Below are 22,530 nucleotides of genomic sequence, written 5' to 3' on the forward strand. Positions count from 1 at the left end.
CCACCAACCCTGGCAACATTCCTGCGAATATTTTCTGAACTCTTTTAAGTTTCACAACATCATTCTCATAGGAATGTGCAGCTCCTGATTGCCATATGGAATGCGTGGATGCACTCAGTATCAAGCATCCATGAATCTGGGAATGGCATGGAGTGCACACTTAGCAAGCTGGTCACACCACCACTAAAGACTACACAGACAGAGAAGGCTTTGTACAGGACAGCTCGTGGCTTACTAATTTTATTTGGTTTTTTGAGGAGGTGATGAGGGTGAATGTTGAGGGTAGAGTAGTTGATTTTAGTAAGGCTTTTGACGAGGTCTCTCGCGTTGAACTCATCCAGAAGGTTAAGATACATGGGATCCAGTGACTTGGTCACTTGGATTCAGAATTGGCTTGCCCATAGAAGACTAAGGGTAGTAGTGGAAGTATGTTTTTCTGGTTGGAGGTCTTGACTAGTAATGTTCCACAGGTATCCATACTGGGACCTCTGCTGTTTGTGATTTATATAACCAACTTGGAGAAATCATAGATGGGTGAGTTTGTAAGTTTGCAGATGAAGCAAAGATCGAGGGATAGTATAAAAGGTTGTCAAAGAATACAGCAGGATATAGATCAATTGCAGATATGGGCAGCAAAATGGCAGATGTGGATTGTTGCACTGTCGGAGATCAAATGTTAAGGGAAAGTATATAGTTAGTGGCAGGAGCCTTAACAATACTGATGTACAGAGGGATCTAGTCCATAGCTCCCTGAAAATGGCAACATAAGTGGATAAGGTGATCAAGGAGGCTTATGGCATATTTGCTGTCATCAGTCAAGGCATAGAGTATTAAAAATTGGCAGGTCATGTTGCAGCTGAATTACAGAACTCCAGTTAGGCTACATTTGGAATATTGTGTACAGTTCTGGTCACCACCCCACCAGGTGGTGGTTTTGGAAAGGGTAAAGAAATCAAGGATGTTGTCAGGTTTGGACATATTAGATACGAGGAGAGATTGGATAAGCTTGGTTTGTTTTCACTTAAACGTCAGAGGATGAGGGGGCGATCTTATAGAAGTTTACAAGATAATGAGAAGCATGGCTAAAATGAATAGTCAGAGTTCTTCTAACCATGATATAAATGTCAATGACTCAAGGAGACAACTGAAGATACAAGATCTACATTTAAAGAAGTGAGAGGCATGGTTTTACACAGAGGATGATAAGTGTCTGGAATGCATTGCCAAAGGAGGTGGTGGAGGCACATATAATAGCAAAGTTTAAGAAGTATCCTGGCAAGTATATGAATAGGCAGGAAATAAGGGGATATGGACTGTGTGGAGGCAAAAGGTTTTTAATTTAGAAAGACATTGTGTGTCAGTTCAGTTTCCCTCCTCTTTTCCCACTTGAAAGTAGAATGAAAGGTTAGTGAATCGTCTAATAATGGATTGTCTGTGACAGCTTGGTTCAGCCACTATTAGTGACAATTAATAAACCAAGAACATTTCTTGAATAAAGTACAAATTTTTGACAAAACTAAAACAGCAATAAACTTACATTTCGCACTTGCACATTTCCAATCTTCAATAAGTGACAGGCTATAATATCGTAGCTTGGTGATTGGTCGGAATACTCTTTCAGGTAGTCAATAAGTGAACTCAGGGTGACATTGGAAGACACCTTTAAGCCAGTAGGTCCCATAGTGACTTTGTGAAGATCATGGATTCCTTTCACATCAATAAGGATTTTAAAATATTGACTTCCCTTGTAGATACCTGTGAGAAAAGTTTCAATCAGTTTAGACATTTTATTAATTATTTGAGATGATTTGAACTTCGAGAATGAAAATGATTATTATTTCTCAAAAACACAAAAAAAACTTTGCCTTTTTCTGGCTTTCTGCCCTGAAGAGAATGGGAATTCACTGACAAAGCTGCTAGTTCAGTCAGTTCAAGCCTTAGCTATTCAATTCCATGGAGTCTCACATGAGGGACACAGGCAGAGGGATTGGATTACAATTCTTTCAGCTTCTAGTGCACTCTCAAGTCCAGCTAGCTCAAAACTATGCTTCTTGTCTCATGGAGACTTACCAGTAAAAAAACAACTTCTCCCTGATTCTTGATATTTTGGAAGTGACAAAAATGAAGAACACTGAAGGTGCATCTTGACAATGACATCAGAACTTTGGACCCAAAAATATTTGGCTTGAAATTCAAATTAGACTGACACCAACAATTCCACAGTTAAAAGAACGATTCAAGAAATATTTAGATTATTAGTCCTTGTTACAATACCTACTAGCTACTATTTAGGAATCAACGGCATAACACATTTTTTGTTGATTTAATTTTGGTTTTGACTCATTGAATTTCTAATGTTGTCACATTTAACAAACTAAGACCTTCACTGTAGGCACTAAAATTTGAGAGCTGATGATGTTGCATGTGCTGTGCACCACCTTTTTCATTAATATTTGCATTTCAGCACAACCAACACTCTTGTTTACACTTGTGTCTCACACAACCAGTTTGTATTTCAGTCAACTGATTCCAGAGATGAGAAGTTTGTCTTATGTAGAGAGAGTGAGCAGGTTGGGCCCATACTCTCTGGAGTTTAGAAGTTTAGATCTAATTGGGACCTAGAAGATGCTAAAGGGGGTTGACGAAGTAGACATGGAAAGGATGTTTCCTCATGTGGGGCAATCTAGAATGGGGGTCATAGTTTTAGAATAAGGGTTGGCAGATTTAAAACTGATCAAGAGTGAGGTGCTGGAAAAGCACAGCAGGTCAGGCAGCATCCTAGATTTAAAACTGAGATGAGGAGAATTTGCGGATCCCAGAGTGTGGTGGATGCTGGGACATTGAGTAAATTTAAGGAGGAGTTAGATTTTTAATGAGTAACGGGTTTAAAGGTTATGGGAAGCAGTCAGGAAAGTGGTGTTGAGGCCAAGGTGAGATCAACCATGATTATATTAAACTTGGAACAGGCTTAAGGGGCTGAATTGCCTACTCCTGCTCCTAGTTCTTATGTCCCTATATCAGTCAAGCTAGTGACATATTCCTCACACTTCTTTGTATTCTCAAAATCACTTTATTATGTAGCCAAATCATTGTTAAATACAATTGCAGAAAGGTGTAAACAAAACTATATGGGATCCACAGTGAGTTGGCAAGTTGGATACAAAATTGGTTTCTTCATAGGAGATAGAGGGTCATTGTGGAAGATTGTTTTTCTGACTCAAGGTCTGTGACCAGTGTGGGACCTCTGTTGCTTGTAATATATATAAATAATTTGGATAAAAATGTTGGTGGTCTAATTAGAAAGTTTACAGATGACATGAAAATTGGTGGAATTGTGTTTAGTCAAGAAGATTTTCAAAGGTACAGAAGGATACAGATCAGTTGGAAAATTTGCAGAGAAATAGCAGATGAAATTTAATCTGGACAAGCATGAGGTAATGTATATTGCAAGGTCAAATACAAGAGGAATGTATATGGTAAATGGAACGACCCTTAGGAGCAGGGATAAACGTTGATCTTGGGGTACAAGTCCATAGCTCCCTGAAAGTGGCAACCCCAGTGGATAAGGTGGCAAAGAAGGTATATGGCTTGCTTGTCTTCATCGTCAGAGCTTTGAGTATAAAAGTTGTAAATTCTGTTGCAGCTATATAAAGTTTTAGTTCAGCCACATTTGGAGTATTGTATGCAGTTCTGGTCACCACACAACAGGGAGGATATGGAAGCTTTGGCAAGGGTGCAAAAGAGGTATACCAGAATGTTGGAGTGTATTAATTAAAGGAGAGGATGGACAAACTTGGTTTGTTTTCATGAGATTGTTGGAGCCTGAGGGATAACCTGATAGAATTATATTAAATTATGGGAGGTAATGGCAGTTGGAGTCTTTTTCCCAAGGTTGAAATGTCAAGCACTGGGGACAAAAACTATCTAAAGTGTGGAAGTAAGTCATTAAGCTATCAATTCTACACCAACCCATCGAAGAGTATCCCACCCTATCACTGTAATCCCACATTTATCATGACTATCCCATCTAGCCTGCACATCTCTGAACACAACAGTGCAATTTAATTGGACTTTGGGGTGGAAACCTGCAGACATGGGGAGAATGTGCAAACTTTTCACAGAGCGTCACCCAAGGCTGGAATTGAATCTGGGTCCCTGGAGTTATAAGGCAACAGTGTTAACCACTGAGCAATTGTGCTACCCATGGTTTAAGGTGTGAGCAGAAAAGTTAAAAGATGTGTGAGGCAGATTTTTTAAACAAAGGGTGGTCAGTGCCTGGAACACACTGCCAGAGGAGGTAGTAGAAACAGATATAATAGAAACATTTGAGAAGCATTTAGACAAACAAGTGAACATGCAGGGCATAGAGGGTTAAAGACCATGGAATGGTGAATGGCATTGTGGTCACTGCAGACATGGTGGGCCGAATCACCTGTTCCTGTGCTGTCCTGTTCTGTGTTCTGTGTTCTGTGTTCTGTATTCTCAGACATATTTCCTCCTCTACATGTTATGGAGGGAATTACAATGACCGCAGTGATAGAAAAGACTGATATCCTTCTGGATGTAGGTTTGCTTGCTGAGCTTGAAGGTTCATTTTCAGACGTTTTGTCACCATGCCAGGTAACATCTTGTGTACCTTCCAGCTCAGCGAGCAAATCTACATCCATAACCTCAACCTGAGCTACAAATCTTCTCAAAACTCGCTATCTGATATACTTCTCCAATGAAATTTGCATGCTTTCACAACATGAACAGTCGTTCCTACTGCCATAAGTCAATTAACATTTCTACGAGTCAGACTCCAACCTTTCCATCAGTATTCCTTTATGTACATCTAAATAATAAAATTGAACTCTACCTGGTAGAGTAATAATATGGTGGTAGGTGCCAGAAAGTCTCCTGATGCTTCAGGTTATCAGTCACAGAGAATTATGGAGGCAGTACTGTTATATGATAAAACACCTCTTAAGCTGTGAAATAAATTGGGTAAAGACTTTGACAGTAAAAATTGCACTTGGGTCTTAAATGACTTGCGGTGTCTTTTCTTAACCAACAGAGAAAGTATTAACCATGTAGTACGAATATTATTGGGTTGGTAAAGAACCAGTTGATGTCGCACAATACATTTTTCACACGTGCCATTGACTTAGAAAATGTTTCTTCGAAAAGTACACTCTGTAACAGCACAATTTCTATTATCTCTGTACCTTTAGTAGTGTCTCCATTGACAAGCTTGGTGTGTTCTCTAAGGTTCTTCTGTATTATATCGTACAGCTGATCCAGTGATTCAGGTTGATACCATTTTATTCCAAAATCGTCATACAGCAAGATGCCAGAGCCCTGTCCTGGACCAGGGCAACTGGTTTGACCACAAGGTCGCTTTGTCTTTGGACATATCATCAAATCCTTGGAGCACAAATGAACACAAATTAGAAGCACGTCTGAACATTACAAGCTTTGAAATCAAACCCTATACAATACCTCCAGATTTTGGAGGCTACAAGAGATGTTCAACAAAATACAGATCATGCCACTGAAATTGCCACAATTCATTAGAGCAAACATTTGGCATGTATACCCTCCGATTACTATTCAAAGAGCTCATAGTATAATTTGAAGAACAAGTTTTGCTGGAAAAGTTCTGAGGAAGGGCCATGTGACCTGAAACGTTAATTCTGATTTCTCTCCACAGATGCTACCAGACTTGCTGAGCTTTTCCAGCAATGTCTATTTTTGTCTCTGACTTAGAGCATCTGCAGCTCTTTCAGCTTTTATTTTCTAGCAATGTCCTTCACAACGTTAATCACTGAGCCAACATTATTATTAAACATATTATAATGTCACTTAACTTTTACAACAGCTTTTGCAACTATTCCAGGTGAAAAATATCTACATAAAAATACTATATTCAAAAGTAATGTATTTCATATGAAGCGTTTTAGAATTTTTCTCAAATTTTTAAAGGTGTGATGTAATTGCTAGCCTTCTTTGTTCCTGGTCTATCAATGCCTACGGTTTTAAAAATTCTTGTTCATTTATTCACATTTCTTCATGGCTTTACCCCTTTTCAGCTTTGAAACTTTCTCAAGCCTTGTCGGTTTCGAGTACTCAGTGCTGAATGTTCCATTGTTTTGGCTTAAGTCCCCACAGCTACTGAGTTTTCTCGGTGTATCTGATCAAATTCACCTTATTAGCTACCATGCCTGTATGGCCAATGTCTAATTTCTACAACATCTTATAATGCACTACCCAAGAACAACTCAACATTCAACAGATATCTGTCAAAAGACTGGCATCTCTTGCACTCATGCTTTCTTTGAAAGTCTGGAGTGAACCCACACAAGCACAGTCAGACAAAAACTGCTATGCATGGTTCCTAACACTTGCCCAAACAAGGCATTATAGAGTCATTTTGCAGGCATGGTCCAGGAAGGGATGGTGCAGATGCTGGCACAAGCTTGCAATGTTATTAAGGAGGACTTTGCAGGATCAGTAGGGCTGAGTGTACCACATGTGTTTCTGATGACTGGGTCATCTAATTTCATTCCTTCAATAATGCTTTGTAGCAAGTTAGATAGAACTGAGTGCTTTGTGAGGCCATTTCAGATGGTCGACAAGCAGGAGGCCAGAAGAACACAGCAAGCCAAACAGCATCGGGAGGTGGAGGAGTCAACGTTTCGGGTATTAACCCTCCTTTAGAACTAGATGTGGGGAGAGGGGGAACTACAGATAAAGAGAAGGGGGGGGTAGTGTGGGGTGGGGAATGTAGCGGAATGATAAGGTAGTGATAGATGGACACGGGTCGTGGGTACGACCTGGTTGGTTAATGGGAGGGCTGAATCCAGTTGGTCACTGGAAGGGAGAGTTGGTATTTGACATGGAAGGGTGGAGGTTGAATTGGAAAGGGAGCCGAGGGATGTGTTGGAAGGTTATTTGAAATTAGAGAACTCGATGTTAAGTTCTCTAGGCTGTCGCATCTGCAGATTTTTTTGTCTCATTTCAGAGGATATTTAAGAGTTGAGAATATTACTGTGGCTCTGGTGTACACATAAACCAGATCAAATGATGATTTTCCATCCCCAAAAGACACTAGTGAAGTAAATGGCTTTTTACAACAATTGACAATGGTTCTGTGATGAACGATAGACTAGCTGTTTTAGCTTCAGATTCACTAATTGAAATAGAATTTCATTAGCTGCCATGTCAGGATTCAAGCCCATGCCCACAGGCCATTAGCTTTTCTCTTTGGATTACTAGTCCAGTGACAAAATCACTCGGCCACCACCCTGCTGAAATTATCACAAATGAAGGCTCCCCATTCTTCAAATGACAAACAAGGTGAACTAATTACATCAGAGTTGAAGAGTGTGGTGCTCTGCAGTCCTCACTTTCTCCTAATTACTTATCAGGAAGACTATCTGTGAATTTTCCTGCAAGGAGCTGAGGAAATTGCGGCTCAAGTGGGAACAGGCCCTTAAGTAGTCATGAATTGTCCTCTTCAGTGGATTCAAACCAGAATGCTTGACCACAGGCCATCTTGCCCAGAATTTACTTGCACAAGTGGGGGAAGTATGGGGCACTGAGTCTATCAGTCTACCTGCCTCCTTCCTCGCCTTCTAATGGGCTCAGGAGATTCTGCCCATCACTGTGGTGCAAACTATAGCAGTTCAAGAAGACACTTTTTCATGTGCTTCTACAGTGAACAATAAATGGTGACTTTGCCAGTGGTGCAAACATACTAAGAATGATTTCTTTTAAATGTCAGTACCACCAGTCAAAGCCTTACATTTACCCAAAATCCAGATTTAAGATCAGTATCAACATCTAATCAAACTGAATAATGAATTACAACAGTTTCAGCTTTACCTCAATATCAATGAGAGATCCTTTCAGTCTTGCATCTGAATCTTTTGCAAAGCTCTTCATAGCATCTAAAATAGGCCGATAACCTAGGTTTATCAGATGGGCAATAGCGAGTTAACAAACTGAATAGGTAGGGCATTTCCTTCATGTTGAATTCATCTCCATATAATAATTAAAAAGAAATATATTCACAAATCAAAAATAAAATACCAATTCAATCAACCGCACAGTGTTTGAGTCTACACCCTCCTGTTGCTGACCAATTTAAGAAACTAATGGTTGCCACAATGTCAGAGTATATTTGGGTGGTGAACAATGATGGCCTGAATGGCCTTCCTTATCTGAAATTGTTTTGAAGGGAGAAACTGTTCTTATGGGCAGAAAAGGTTGAGAACCAAATGGCATTGATTTAAGGTGATTGAGTGACTGGAGAAGAAAGATAGAAACATTGAAAGTAGGAGCAGAAGTGGGCCATTTGGCCCTTCAACCCTGCTCCCCTATTGAATATGATCATGGCTGATCATCCAATTCAGGATCCAGTTTCTGCTTTCTCCCCATACCCTTTGATCCTTTTAGGCCAAAGAACAATACATATTTCCTTCTTGAAACATTCAATTTTTTGGTCTCAAGGCTTGAAGCTGCATTAAGCTGCATCCTCTTTCACTGAAGAGAATTCTACCTGCTCATCACTCTTTGGGTGAAGGAATTCTTCCACATCTCAGTCCTAAGTGGCCTACCCTTTATATGGCTGCTGGTTCTGGATACCTCATTGATGGGAATATTCTTCCTAAGTTTACCCTGTCCAGTTCTATTAGAATTTTGTAGATTGCTATGAGGTCTCCCTGCCTTTTCTTCTAAACTCCAGTGAGTAAAGTCTTGATCAATCTAATCTCTCTTCATACATCAGTCCTGCCATCCCAGGAATCAGTCTGTAAAACTTCATTAGGATGAAGAGTCCTCCTAGAAACTTCGACTTTCCCGCTCCTCAGAGACTGCCTGACCTGCTGGGCTTTTTCCAGTGCCACATTTTATCGACTCTGACTGTCCAGCATCTGCAGTCCTCATTATCTTCTGGACACCTTCATTGCTTTCCCTCGACAGCCAAAACTGTAATGATTGGAACAAGGTCAGCCAGGTGGATCTCGTAGAATATGAGTTCCCTGATTAGGGCTGTTAACCTGGTCCAATCAGGGAGTCTTTGCTTAAGTCCAGAAACTACTCTGTGCTAGCTGGATCAGTGCCATATACTATGCACATGGAAATAAAGGGCAAATTGGTGATGGGGTATCAGGCTTCATGGAATTACTTCCAAAATGTCCTTCCTCAGATAGGGAGACAATAACTGCACACAGTACCAAAGGTGTGGTCTCGCCAGGGCCATGTACAATTGAAGTAAGATAGCTATGCTTCTGTACCCAAATGCTAACTTTGGAGGCCAACATAGCATTTGCCTCTTCACCTCCTATACCTATATGGTTACGTGAGTGACATGCAGGAAATATGAAGTATGATGAATTGAGGGGATCAGATATTTATAAAATTAGAAACCAAGTATACCATAATGTGTAGTGCACTGGCTGCATCCTCCACAAACATCTGTTCCATCACTCGTATTCACTTCATAGCAAAGATCAAATAAGTCATATTATTCAGAAGAAAAGATGATTTCCCTAAATGCTGCATGAGTAAGTGCTTGCTTCAAACACAAGTGATTCCACATTTGGAGAGTTTGGAGAGTTCTTAGTTACAGTGGCATCCAATTGTAGTATACGGGAAAATGACACTCACAGGATCTATGGGTGTTTATCACGTACCTCCAGAGATCAAATTATGGACAAGGACTTCTTGTATTAAGCAGCCTTTAAGGTATAGTATTAAACTAACAACAAAATATAACACAAACACTAATCCATCTCTGTTAAGTCGCTGCAACTATTCAAAATGCCATGAACATTGTGCCAAATTATTGTTAATTGAAGAATCTACAAACCTGTACATCTGCAGATATTCCCATCAAAGTTATCCTCCACTTCTTGAACACTGGGAGTTGGACTGTTCTTCAAAAGCCTGGGGGATAAAAAGGATGATAGAGCACAATTGTCAAAAACACACACTGTGAATAAATACAGCAACAGATCAAACAATAAATCCGATTTTGTTTAGTGCCATATTCTTCACAAATCTGTTGCTGAGGATTAATCCCTGAGTGCCCGTAGCACTGAGGATTGATTCCTGAGTACCAGTAGCACTGAGGATTGATTCCTGAGTACCGGTAGCACTGAGGATTGATCCCTGAGTATCAGTAGCACTGAGGATTGATTCGTCAGTACTGACAGCACTGAGGATTGATCCCGAAGTACTGCTAGCACTGAGGATTGATTCCTGAGTACTAGTAGCACTGAGGATTGATTCCTGAGTACTAGTAGCACTGCGGATTGATTCCTGAGTACCGATAGCACTGAGGATTGATCCCTGAGTACCAGCCGCACTGAGGATTGATTCCTGAGTACCAGTAGCACTAAGGATTGATTCCTGAGTACCGGTAACACTGAGGACTGATTTGTGAGTACCGGTAGCACTGAGATTGATTCCTGAGTACTGGCAGCACTGAGGATTGATTCCTGAGTACTAGTACAACTGAGGATTGATTCTTGAGTAAAAGCAGCACTGAGGATTGATTCCTGAGTACCAGTAGCAATGAGGATTGATTCCTGAGTATCGCTAGCACTGGGGATTGATTTGTGAGTACTAGTAGCACTGACGATTGATTCCTGAGTACCAGCAGCACTGAGGGTTGATTCCTGAGAACTGCGAGCACTGAGGATTGATCTCTGAGTACTGGTAATGCTGAGGATTGATTCCTGAGTACCGATAGCACTAAGGATTGATCCCTAAGTACCAGTCGCACTGACGATTGATTTGTCAGTACTGACAGCACTGAGGATTGATCCAGGAGTACCGCTAGCACTGAGGATTGATTCCTGAGTACTAGCAGCACTGAGGATTGATTCTTGAGTACTGGAAGCATTGAGGATTGATCCCAGAGTACTGATAATACACAGGATTGATTCCTGAGAACCGCTAGCACTGCGGATTGATTCCTGAGTATCAGTTGCACTGAGGATTGATTCCTGAGTACCGGCAGCACAGAGGAATGACTCCTGAGTACCGGTAGCACTGAGGATTATTTCCTGAGTACTAGTAGCGCTGAGGATTGATCCCTGAGCACCCGGTAATAATGAGGATTGATTCCTGAGTACTGGTAGCACTGAGGATTGATCCCTGAGTACCGGTAGCAATGAGGATTGATATCTGAGTCCTAGTAGCACTGCGGATTGATCCCTGAGTACCCGTAACACTGAGGATTGATTTGTGAGTACCGGTAGCACTGAGGATTGATTCTTGAGTGCTAGTAGCGCTGAGGATTGATCCCTGAGTACCCGGTAATACTGAGGATTGATTCCTGAGTACCGGTAGAACTGAGGATTGATTCCTGAGGACCAGCAGCACAGGGGATTGATTCCTGAGGACCACTAGCACTGCGGATTGATCCCTGAATACCGGTAACACTGAGGACTGACTTGTGAGTACCGGTAGCACTGAGGATTGATTCCTGAGTACCAGCAGCACTGAGGATTGTTTCCTGAGTACGAGTAGCACAGAGGATTGATCCCTGAGTACCAGTAGCACAGAGGATTGATTCCTGAGTACTGGTAGCTCTGAGGATTGATCCTTGAGAGGGGATCACACTGAAGATTGATTCCTGAGTACTAGTAGCACTGAGGATTTATCCCTGAGTACCGGTAGCACAGAGGATTGATTCCGGTGTTCAGGTAAAACTGAGGATTGATTCCTGAGTACTAGTTCCACTGAGGATTGGTTCCTGAGTATCAGCAGCACTGAGGATTGATTCCTGAGTACCAGCAGCACTGAGGATTGATCCCTGAGTACCAGCAGCACTGAGGATTGATTCATGAGTACGAGTAGCACTGAGGATTGATTCCGGTGTACAGATAGAACTGAGGATTGATTCCTGAGTACTAGTTCCACTGAGGATAGGTTCCAGAGTATCAGTAGGACTGAGGATTGATTCCTGAGGACCAGCAGCACAGAGGATTGATCCCTGAGAACCACTAGCACTGCGGATTGATCCCTGAGTTCCGGTAACTCTGAGGATTGATTCCTGAGTACTAGTAGCACTGAGGATTGATTCCTGAGTACCGGTAGCACTGAGGATTGATTCCTGAGTACCTGTAGCACTTAGGAATAATCCCTGAGTGCCAGTAGCACTGAGGATTGATTCCTTAGTACCGGTAGCACTGAGGATTGATTCCTGAGTACGAGTAGCACTGAGGATTGATCCCTGAGTAGTGGTAACACTGAGGATTGATTCCTGAGTACAGGTTGCAAAGAGGTATGATTCCTGAGTATCAGTAACACTGAGGATTGATTCCTGAGTATGAGTAGCACTGAGGATTGATTCTGGAGTACAGGTAGAACTGAGGATTGATCCCTGAGTACCAGCAGCACTGAGGATTGATTCCTGAGTACTAGTAGCGCTGAGGATTGATTCCTGAGTACAGGTAGCACAGAGGCAAGATTTGTGAATACCGCTAGCACTGAGAATTGATTCCTAAGTACTAGTAGCACTGAGGTAGATCCCTGAGTACCTGGTAATACTGAGGATTGATTCCTGAGTACTAGTAGCATAGAGAATTGATACTGAGTACTGGCAGCACAGAGGATTGATACTGAGTACTGGTAGCACTGAGGATTGATCCCTGAGTACCGTTAGCACAGAGGTTTGATGCCTCAGTACCAGTAGCACTGAGGATTGATCCCTGAGTACTGGTGGCACAGAGGATTGATACTGAGTACTGGTAGCACTGAGGATTGATTCCTGAGTACCGGCAGCACAGAGGAATGACTCCTGAGTACCGGTAGCACTGAGGATTGATTCCTGAGTACTAGTAGCGCTGAGGATTGATCCCTGAGAGCCGGAAATACTGAGGATTGATTTCTGAGTACTGGTAGCACTGCGGATTGATCACTGAGTACCGATAACACTGAGGATTGATTCCTGAGCACCAGCAGCACTGAGGATTGATTCCTGAATACTAGTAGTGCTGAGGATTGATCCATGAGTACCGGTAACACTGAGGATTGATACCTGAGTACTGGTAGCACTGAGGATTGATTCCTGAGTACCGATAGAAGTGAGGATTGATTCCTGAGGACCAGCAGCACAGAGGATTAATCCCTGAGAATCACCAGCACTGCGGATTGATCCCTGAGTACCAGTAGCACTGAGGATTGATTCCTGAGTACCAGCAGCACTGAGGATTGATTCCTGAGTAATAGTAGCACTGAGGATTGATTCCTGAGGACCAGCAGCACAGAGGATGAATCCCAGAGACCCACCAACACTGCAGATTGATCCCTGAGTACCAGTAGCACTGAGGATTGATTCCTGAGTACCAGTAGCACTGAGGATTGATTCCTGAGTACTAGTTCCACTGAGGATTGGCACCTAAGTAACAGCAGCACTGAAGATTGATTCATAAGAAATGCTAGCACTGGGGATTGATTCCTGAGTACCAGTAGCACTGAGGATTGATTCCTGAGTACCAGTAGCAATGAGGATTGATTCCTAAGGCCAGCAGCACAGAGGATTGATCTCTGAGAGCCACCAGCACTGCGGATTGATCCCTGAGAACCAGTAACACTGAGGATTGATTCCTGGGTGCCAGTAGCAATGAGGATTGATCCCTGAGAACCACCAGCACTGCGGATTGATTCCTGAGTACCGGTAACACTGAGGATTGATCCCTGAGTACCAGTAGCACTGAGGATTGATCCCTGAGTAGCGGTAGCACAGAGGATTGATACCTGAGTACTGGTAGCACTGAGGATTGATCCCTGAGTACTAGTAGCACTGAGGATTGATTCCTGAGTACCAGTAGCACTGACGATTGATCCCTGAGTACTGGTAGCACTGAGGATTGATTTCTGAGTCCTAGTAGCACTGAGGATTGATTCCTGAGTACCCATAACACTGAGGATTGATTTGTGAGTACCGGTAGCACTAAGGATTGATTCGTGAGTACAATAGCGCTGAGGATTGATCCCTGAGTACCCGGTAATACTGAGGATTGATTCCTGAGTACCAGTAGCACAGAGGATTGATCCCTGAGTACCAGTAGCACTGACGATTGATTCATCAGTACTGACAGCACTGAGGATTGATCCGTGAGAACTGGTGGCACTGAGGATTGATTCCTGAGTACTAGCAGCACTGAGGATTGATTCCTGAGTACCAGCAGTACTGAGGAGAGATTCCTGAGTACCGTTATCACTGAGGATTGATCCCTGAGAACCAGCAGCACAGGCGATTGATACCTGAGTACAGGTAGCACTGCGGATTGATGCCTGAGTACTAGTAGCACTGAGGATTGATCCCTGAGTACCGGTAGCACTGAGGATTGCTTCCTGAGTACTGGCAGCACTGCGGATTGATCCCTGAGTACTAGTAGCACTGAGGATTTGAACCTGAGTACCAGCCGCACTGAGGATTGATCCCTGAGTACCAGTAGCACTGACGATTGATTCATCAGTACTGACAGCACTGAGGATTGATCTGTGAGAACTGGTGGCACTGAGGATTGATTCCTGAGTACTAGTAGCATGAGGATTGGTTCCTGAGTAACAGCAGCACTGAGGATTGATTCCTGAGTACTAGCAGCACTGAGGATTGATTCATGAGTACGAGTAGCACTGAGGATTGCTTCCAGAGTATCAGTAGGACTGAGGATTGATTCCTGAGGACCAGCAGCGCAGAGGATTGATCCCTGAGAACCACTAGCACTGCGGATTGATCCCTGAGTTCCGGTAACTCTGAGGATTGATTCCTGAGTACTAGTAGCACTGAGGATTGATTCCTGAGTACCGTTATCACTGAGGATTGATCCCTGAGAACCAGCAGCACAGGCGATTGATACCTGAGTACAGGTAGCACTGCGGATTGATGCCTGAGTACTAGTAGCACTGAGGATTGATTCCTGAGTACCAGCCGCACTGAGGATTGATTCCTGAGTACTAGTAGCACTGAGGATTGATCCCTGAGTACCGGTAGCACTGAGGATTGATTCCTGAGTACTGGCAGCACTGCGGATTGATGCCTGAGTACTAGTAGCACTGAGGATTTGATCCTGAGTACCAGCCGCACTGAGGATTGATCCCTGATTACCAGTAGCACTGAGGATTGATCCCTGAGTACCGGTAGCACAAAGGATTGATACCTGAGTACTGGTAGCACAGAGGATTGATTCCTGAGTATCAGTAGCACTGAGGATTGATTCCGTAGTACCGCTAGCACTGAGGATTGATTCCTGAGAACCGCTACCACCGAGAATTGATTTATGAGCACTAGTAGCACTGAGGATTGATTGCTGAGTACCGGTACCACTCAGGATTGATCCCTGAGAACCAGTAGCACTGAGGATTGATTCCTGAGTATCAGTAGCACTGAGGATTGATTCCGTAGTACCGGTAGCACTGAGGATTTATCCCTGAGTACCAGTAGGACTGATGACTGACTCAGGAGTACTGGTAGCACTGAGGATTGATTTGTGAGCACTAGTACCACTGAGGATTGATTCCTGAGTAACTGTAGCACTGAGGATTGATCCCTGAGTACCAGTAGCACTGAGGATTGATTCCTGAGTACCGGTAGCACTGAGGATTTGTTCCTGAGTACTGCTAGCACTGATGATTGATTCCTGACTACCTGTAGCACTGAGGATTGATTCCTGAGGACCAGCAGCAGCAGAGACGATTGATCCCTGAGAACCACCAGCACTGCGGATTGATCCCTGAGTACCGGTAACACTGAGGATTGATCCCTGAGTACCAGTAGCACTGAGGATTGATCCCTGCGTAGCGGTAGCACAGAGGATTGATACCTGAGTACTGGTAGCACTGAGGATTGATCCCTGAGTACTAGTAGCACTGAGGATTGATTCCTGAGTACCAGTAGCACTGACGATTGATCCCTGAGTACCAGTAGCACTGAGGATTGATTTCTGAGTCCTAGTAGCACTGAGGATTGATTCCTGAGTACCCATAACACTGAGGATTGATTTGTGAGTACCGGTAGCACTGAGGATTGATTCTTGAGTACCAGCAGCACTGAGGATAGTTTCCTGAGTACGAGTAGCGCTGAGGATTGATCCCTGAGTACCGGTAGCACTGAGGATTGATTCCTGAGTACTAGTAGCACTGAGGATTGATTCCTGAGTACCCGGTAGTACTGGCAGCACTGCGGATTGATGCCTGAGTACTAGTAGCACTGAGGATTTGAACCTGAGTACCAGCCGCACTGAGGATTGATCCCTGAGTACCAGTAGCACTGACGATTGATTCATCAGTACTGACAGCACTGAGGATTGATCTGTGAGAACTGGTGGCACTGAGGATTGATTCCTGAGTACTAGTAGCATGAGGATTGGTTCCTGAGTAACAGCAGCACTGAGGATTGATTCCTGAGTACTAGCAGCACTGAGGATTGATTCATGAGTACGAGTAGCACTGAGGATTGCTTCCAGAGTATCAGTAGGACTGAGGATTGATTCCTGAGGACCAGCAGCGCAGAGGATTGATCCCTGAGAACCACTAGCACTGCGGATTGATCCCTGAGAACCAGTAACACTGAGGATTGATTCCTGGGTGCCAGTAGCAATGAGGATTGATCCCTGAGAACCACCAGCACTGCGGATTGATCCCTGAGTACCGGTAACACTGAGGATTGATCCCTGAGTACCAGTAGCACTGAGGATTGATCCCTGAGTAGCGGTAGCACAGAGGATTGATACCTGAGTACTGGTAGCACTGAGGATTGATCCCTGAGTACTAGTAGCACTGAGGATTGATTCCTGAGTACCAGTAGCACTGACGATTGATCCCTGAGTGCCAGTAGCACTGAGGATTGATTTCTGAGTCCTAGTAGCACTGAGGATTGATTCCTGAGTACCCATAACACTGAGGATTGATTTGTGAGTACCGGTAGCACTAAGGATTGATTCGTGAGTACAATAGCGCTGAGGATTGATCCCTGAGTACCCGGTAATACTGAGGATTGATTCCTGAGTACCAGTAGCACAGAGGATTGATCCCTGAGTACCAGTAGCACTGACGATTGATTCATCAGTACTGACAGCACTGAGGATTGATCCGTGAGAACTGGTGGCACTGAGGATTGATTCCTGAGTACTAGTAGCATGAGGATTGGTTCCTGAGTAACAGCAGCACTGAGGATTGATTCCTGAGTACTAGCAGCACTGAGGATTGATTCCTGAGTACCAGCAGTACTGAGGAGAGATTCCTGAGTACCGTTATCACTGAGGATTGATCCCTGAGAACCAGCAGCACAGGCGATTGATACCTGAGTACAGGTAGCACTGCGGATTGATGCCTGAGTACTAGTAGCACTGAGGATTGATCCCTGAGTACCGGTAGCACTGAGGATTGCTTCCTGAGTACTGGCAGCACTGCGGATTGATGCCTGAGTACTAGTAGCACTGAGGATTTGAACCTGAGTACCAGCCGCACTGAGGATTGATCCCTGAGTACCAGTAGCACTGACGATTGATTCATCAGTACTGACAGCACTGAGGATTGATCCGTGAGAACTGGTGGCACTGAGGATTGATTCCTGAGTACTAGTAGCATGAGGATTGGTTCCTGAGTAACAGCAGCACTGAGGATTGATTCCTGAGTACTAGCAGCACTGAGGATTGATTCATGAGTACGAGTAGCACTGAGGATTGCTTCCAGAGTATCAGTAGGACTGAGGATTGATTCCTGAGGACCAGCAGCGCAGAGGATTGATCCCTGAGAACCACTAGCACTGCGGATTGATCCCTGAGTTCCGGTAACTCTGAGGATTGATTCCTGAGTACTAGTAGCACTGAGGATTGATTCCTGAGTACCGTTATCACTGAGGATTGATCCCTGAGAACCAGCAGCACAGGCGATTGATACCTGAGTACAGGTAGCACTGCGGATTGATGCCTGAGTACTAGTAGCACTGAGGATTGATTCCTGAGTACCAGCCGCACTGAGGATTGATTCCTGAGTACTAGTAGCACTGAGGATTGATCCCTGAGTACCGGTAGCACTGAGGATTGATTCCTGAGTACTGGCAGCACTGCGGATTGATGCCTGAGTACTAGTAGCACTGAGGATTTGATCCTGAGTACCAGCCGCACTGAGGATTGATCCCTGATTACCAGTAGCACTGAGGATTGATCCCTGAGTACCGGTAGCACAGAGGATTGATACCTGAGTACTGGTAGCACAGAGGATTGATACCTGAGTACTGGTAGCACAGAGGATTGATTCCTGAGTATCAGTAGCACTGAGGATTGATTCCGTAGTACCGCTAGCACTGAGGATTGATTCCTGAGAACCGCTACCACCGAGAATTGATTTATGAGCACTAGTAGCACTGAGGATTGATTGCTGAGTACCGGTACCACTCAGGATTGATCCCTGAGAACCAGTAGCACTGAGGATTGATTCCTGAGTATCAGTAGCACTGAGGATTGATTCCGTAGTACCGGTAGCACTGAGGATTTATCCCTGAGTACCAGTAGGACTGATGACTGACTCAGGAGTACTGGTAGCACTGAGGATTGATTTGTGAGCACTAGTACCACTGAGGATTGATTCCTGAGTAACTGTAGCACTGAGGATTGATCCCTGAGTACCAGTAGCACTGAGGATTGATTCCTGAGTACCGGTAGCACTGAGGATTTGTTCCTGAGTACTGCTAGCACTGATGATTGATTCCTGACTACCTGTAGCACTGAGGATTGATTCCTGAGGACCAGCAGCAGCAGAGACGATTGATCCCTGAGAACCACCAGCACTGCGGATTGATCCCTGAGTACCGGTAACACTGAGGATTGATCCCTGAGTACCAGTAGCACTGAGGATTGATCCCTGCGTAGCGGTCGCACAGAGGATTGATACCTGAGTACTGGTAGCACTGAGGATTGATCCCTGAGTACTAGTAGCACTGAGGATTGATTCCTGAGTACCAGTAGCACTGACGATTGATCCCTGAGTACCAGTAGCACTGAGGATTGATTTCTGAGTCCTAGTAGCACTGAGGATTGATTCCTGAGTACCCATAACACTGAGGATTGATTTGTGAGTACCGGTAGCACTGAGGATTGATTCTTGAGTACCAGCAGCACTGAGGATAGTTTCCTGAGTACGAGTAGCGCTGAGGATTGATCCCTGAGTACCGGTAGCACTGAGGATTGATTCCTGAGTACTAGTAGCACTGAGGATTGATTCCTGAGTACCCGGTAGTACTGGCAGCACTGCGGATTGATGCCTGAGTACTAGTAGCACTGAGGATTTGAACCTGAGTACCAGCCGCACTGAGGATTGATCCCTGAGTACCAGTAGCACTGACGATTGATTCATCAGTACTGACAGCACTGAGGATTGATCCGTGAGAACTGGTGGCACTGAGGATTGATTCCTGAGTACTAGTAGCATGAGGATTGGTTCCTGAGTAACAGCAGCACTGAGGATTGATTCCTGAGTACTAGCAGCACTGAGGATTGATTCATGAGTACGAGTAGCACTGAGGATTGCTTCCAGAGTATCAGTAGGACTGAGGATTGATTCCTGAGGACCAGCAGCGCAGAGGATTGATCCCTGAGAACCACTAGCACTGCGGATTGATCCCTGAGTTCCGGTAACTCTGAGGATTGATTCCTGAGTACTAGTAGCACTGAGGATTGATTCCTGAGTACCGTTATCACTGAGGATTGATCCCTGAGAACCAGCAGCACAGGCGATTGATACCTGAGTACAGGTAGCACTGCGGATTGATGCCTGAGTACTAGTAGCACTGAGGATTGATTCCTGAGTACCAGCCGCACTGAGGATTGATTCCTGAGTACTAGTAGCACTGAGGATTGATCCCTGAGTACCGGTAGCACTGAGGATTGATTCCTGAGTACTGGCAGCACTGCGGATTGATGCCTGAGTACTAGTAACACTGAGGATTTGATCCTGAGTACCAGCCGCACTGAGGATTGATCCCTGAGTACCAGTAGCACTGAGGATTGATTTCGTAGTACCGCTAGCACTGAGGATTGATTCCTGAGAACCGCTACCACCGAGAATTGATTTATGAGCACTAGTAGCACTGAGGATTGATTGCTGAGTACCGGTACCACTCAGGATTGATCCCTGAGAACCAGTAGCACTGAGGATTGATTCCTGAGTATCAGTAGCACTGAGGATTGATTCCGTAGTACAGGTATCACTGAGGATTTATCCCTGAGTACCAGTAGGACTGATGACTGACTCAGGAGTACTGGTAGCACTGAGGATTGATTCCTGAGTACCGGTAGCACTGAGGCTTGATTCCTGAGTACCTGTAGCACTGAGGATTAATCCCTGAGTACCAGTTGCACTGAGGATTGATTTGTGAGCACTAGTAGCACTGAGGATTGATTCCTGAGTAACTGTAGCACTGAGGATTGATCCCTGAGTACCAGTAGCACTGAGGATTGATTCCTGAGTACCGGTAGCACTGAGGATTTGTTCCTGAGTACTGCTAGCACTGAGGATTGATTCCTGAGTACCGGTAGCACTGAGGCTTGATTCCTGAGTACCTGTAGCACTGAGGATTAATCCCTGAGTACCAGTTGCACTGAGGATTGATTTGTGAGCACTAGTAGCACTGAGGATTGGTTCCTGAGTACCGGTACCACTCAGGATTGATCCCTGAGAACCAGTTACACTGAGGATTGATTCCTGACTACCGGTAGCACTGAGGCTTTATCCTTGATTTCTGCTAGCACCGAGGATTGATTCGTGTGTACCGGTGGCACTGAAGATTGATTCCTGAGTACCAGTAGCACTGAGGATTGATTCCGTAGTACCGGTAGCACTGAGGATTTATCCCTGAGTACCAGTAGGACTGAGGACTGACTCAGGAGTACCGGTAGCACTGAGGATTGATTCCGGAGTACCAGTAGCACAGAGGATTGATTCCTGAGTACCGGTAGCACTGCGGATTATTTCCAGAGAACTGCTGGCACTAAGAATTGTTTCCTGAGTACCTGTAGCACTGAGGATTGATTCCTGAGTACCTGTATAACTGAGGATTGATTCCTGAGTACCGGCAGCACTAAGGATTGATTCCTGGGAACCGCTAGCACTGGGGATTGATCCCTGAGTACCAGTAGAACTAAGGATTGATTCCTGAGCGCCTGTAGCAATGTGGATTGATTCCTGAGAATCACTAGCACTGGGAAATGATTCTTGAGTACCCGTAGCACTGAGGATTTGTCCCTGAGTACCAGTAGGACTGAGGACTGACTCAGGAGTACCGGTAGCACTGAGGATTGATTCCGGAGTACCAGTAGCACTGAGGATTGATTCCTGAGAACCGTTAGCTCTGAGGATTGATTCCTGAGAACCGTTAGCACTGAGGATTGATTCCTGAGAACCGTTAGCACTGAAGATTGATTCCTGAGAACTGCTAGCACTGAGGGTCGATTCCTGAGAACCATTAGCACTGAGGATTGATTTGTTAGCACTAATAGCACTGAGGATTGATTCCTGAGTACCGGTAGCACTGAGGATTGATTCCTGAGAACTAGTAGCACTGAGGATTGATTCCTGAGTACCGGTAGCACTGAGGATTGATTTGTGAGCACTAGTAGCACTGAGGATTGATTCCTGAGTACCTGTAGCACTGAGGATTGATCGCTGAGTACCAGTAGCACTGAGGATTGATTCCTGAGTACCGGTAGCACTGAGGATTTGTTCCTGAGTACCACCTAGCACTGAGGATTGATTCCTGACTACCTGTAGCTCTGAGGATTGATTCCTGAGAACCGCTAGCACCGAGAATTGATTTATGAGCACTAGTAGCACTGAGGATTGATTGCTGAGTACCGGTAGCACTGAGGATTGGTTCCTGAGTACTGGTACCACTCAGGATTGATCCCTGAGAACCAGTAGCACTGATGATTGATTCCTGACTACCGGTAGCACTGAGGATTTATCCCTGATTTCTGCAAGCACTGAGGATTGATTCGTGTGTACAGGTGGCACTGAAGAATGATTCCTGAGTACCAGTAGCACTGAGGATTGATTTATGGGTACCGGTAGGACTGAGGACTGACTCCGGAGTACCGGTAGCACTGAGGATTGATTCCTGAGTATCAGTAGTACTGAGGATTGATTCCGTAGTACCGGTAGCACTGAGGATTTATCCCTGAGTACCAGTAGGACTGATGACTGACTCAGGAGTACTGGTAGCACTGAGGATTGATTCCTAAGTACCTGTAGCACTGAGGATTAATCCCTGAGTACCAGTTGCACTGAGGATTGATTTGTGAGCACGAGTAGCACTGAGGATTGATCCCTGAGTATGGGTAGCACTGAGGATTGATCCCTGAGTACCTGTAGCACTGAGGATTGATCCCTGAGTACCAGTAGCACTGAGGATTGATCCCTGAGTACCAGTAGCACTGAGGATTGATTCCTGAGTAAAAGAAGCACTGAGGGTTGATCCCTGAGTACCAGTAGCACTGAGGATTAATCCCTGAGTACCAGTAGCACTGAGGATTG

The 22,530-nt window shown here is 44.5% G+C and overlaps 1 protein-coding gene across 3 annotated transcripts in view; it reads right to left on the bottom strand.

Annotated features, from left to right (window-relative positions):
• LOC140483790 (xanthine dehydrogenase-like) overlaps nt 1-22,530 on the bottom strand; it is a 173,386-nt gene that overhangs the window by 92,992 nt on the left and 57,864 nt on the right. For all 3 annotated transcript variants that reach the window (XM_072582379.1, XM_072582357.1, XM_072582368.1), the window contains exons 6-9: nt 9,854-9,930; nt 7,867-7,949; nt 5,208-5,406; nt 1,538-1,755 (exon numbers count right to left, since the gene is read on the bottom strand). In XM_072582379.1, the coding sequence (XP_072438480.1) occupies nt 1,538-1,755; nt 5,208-5,406; nt 7,867-7,949; nt 9,854-9,930 (577 nt within the window). The remainder of the gene's footprint in view (nt 1-1,537; nt 1,756-5,207; nt 5,407-7,866; nt 7,950-9,853; nt 9,931-22,530) is intronic.

This window comes from Chiloscyllium punctatum, chromosome 2 (assembly GCF_047496795.1).
Source record: "Chiloscyllium punctatum isolate Juve2018m chromosome 2, sChiPun1.3, whole genome shotgun sequence".
Lineage (NCBI taxonomy): Eukaryota > Metazoa > Chordata > Chondrichthyes > Orectolobiformes > Hemiscylliidae > Chiloscyllium > Chiloscyllium punctatum.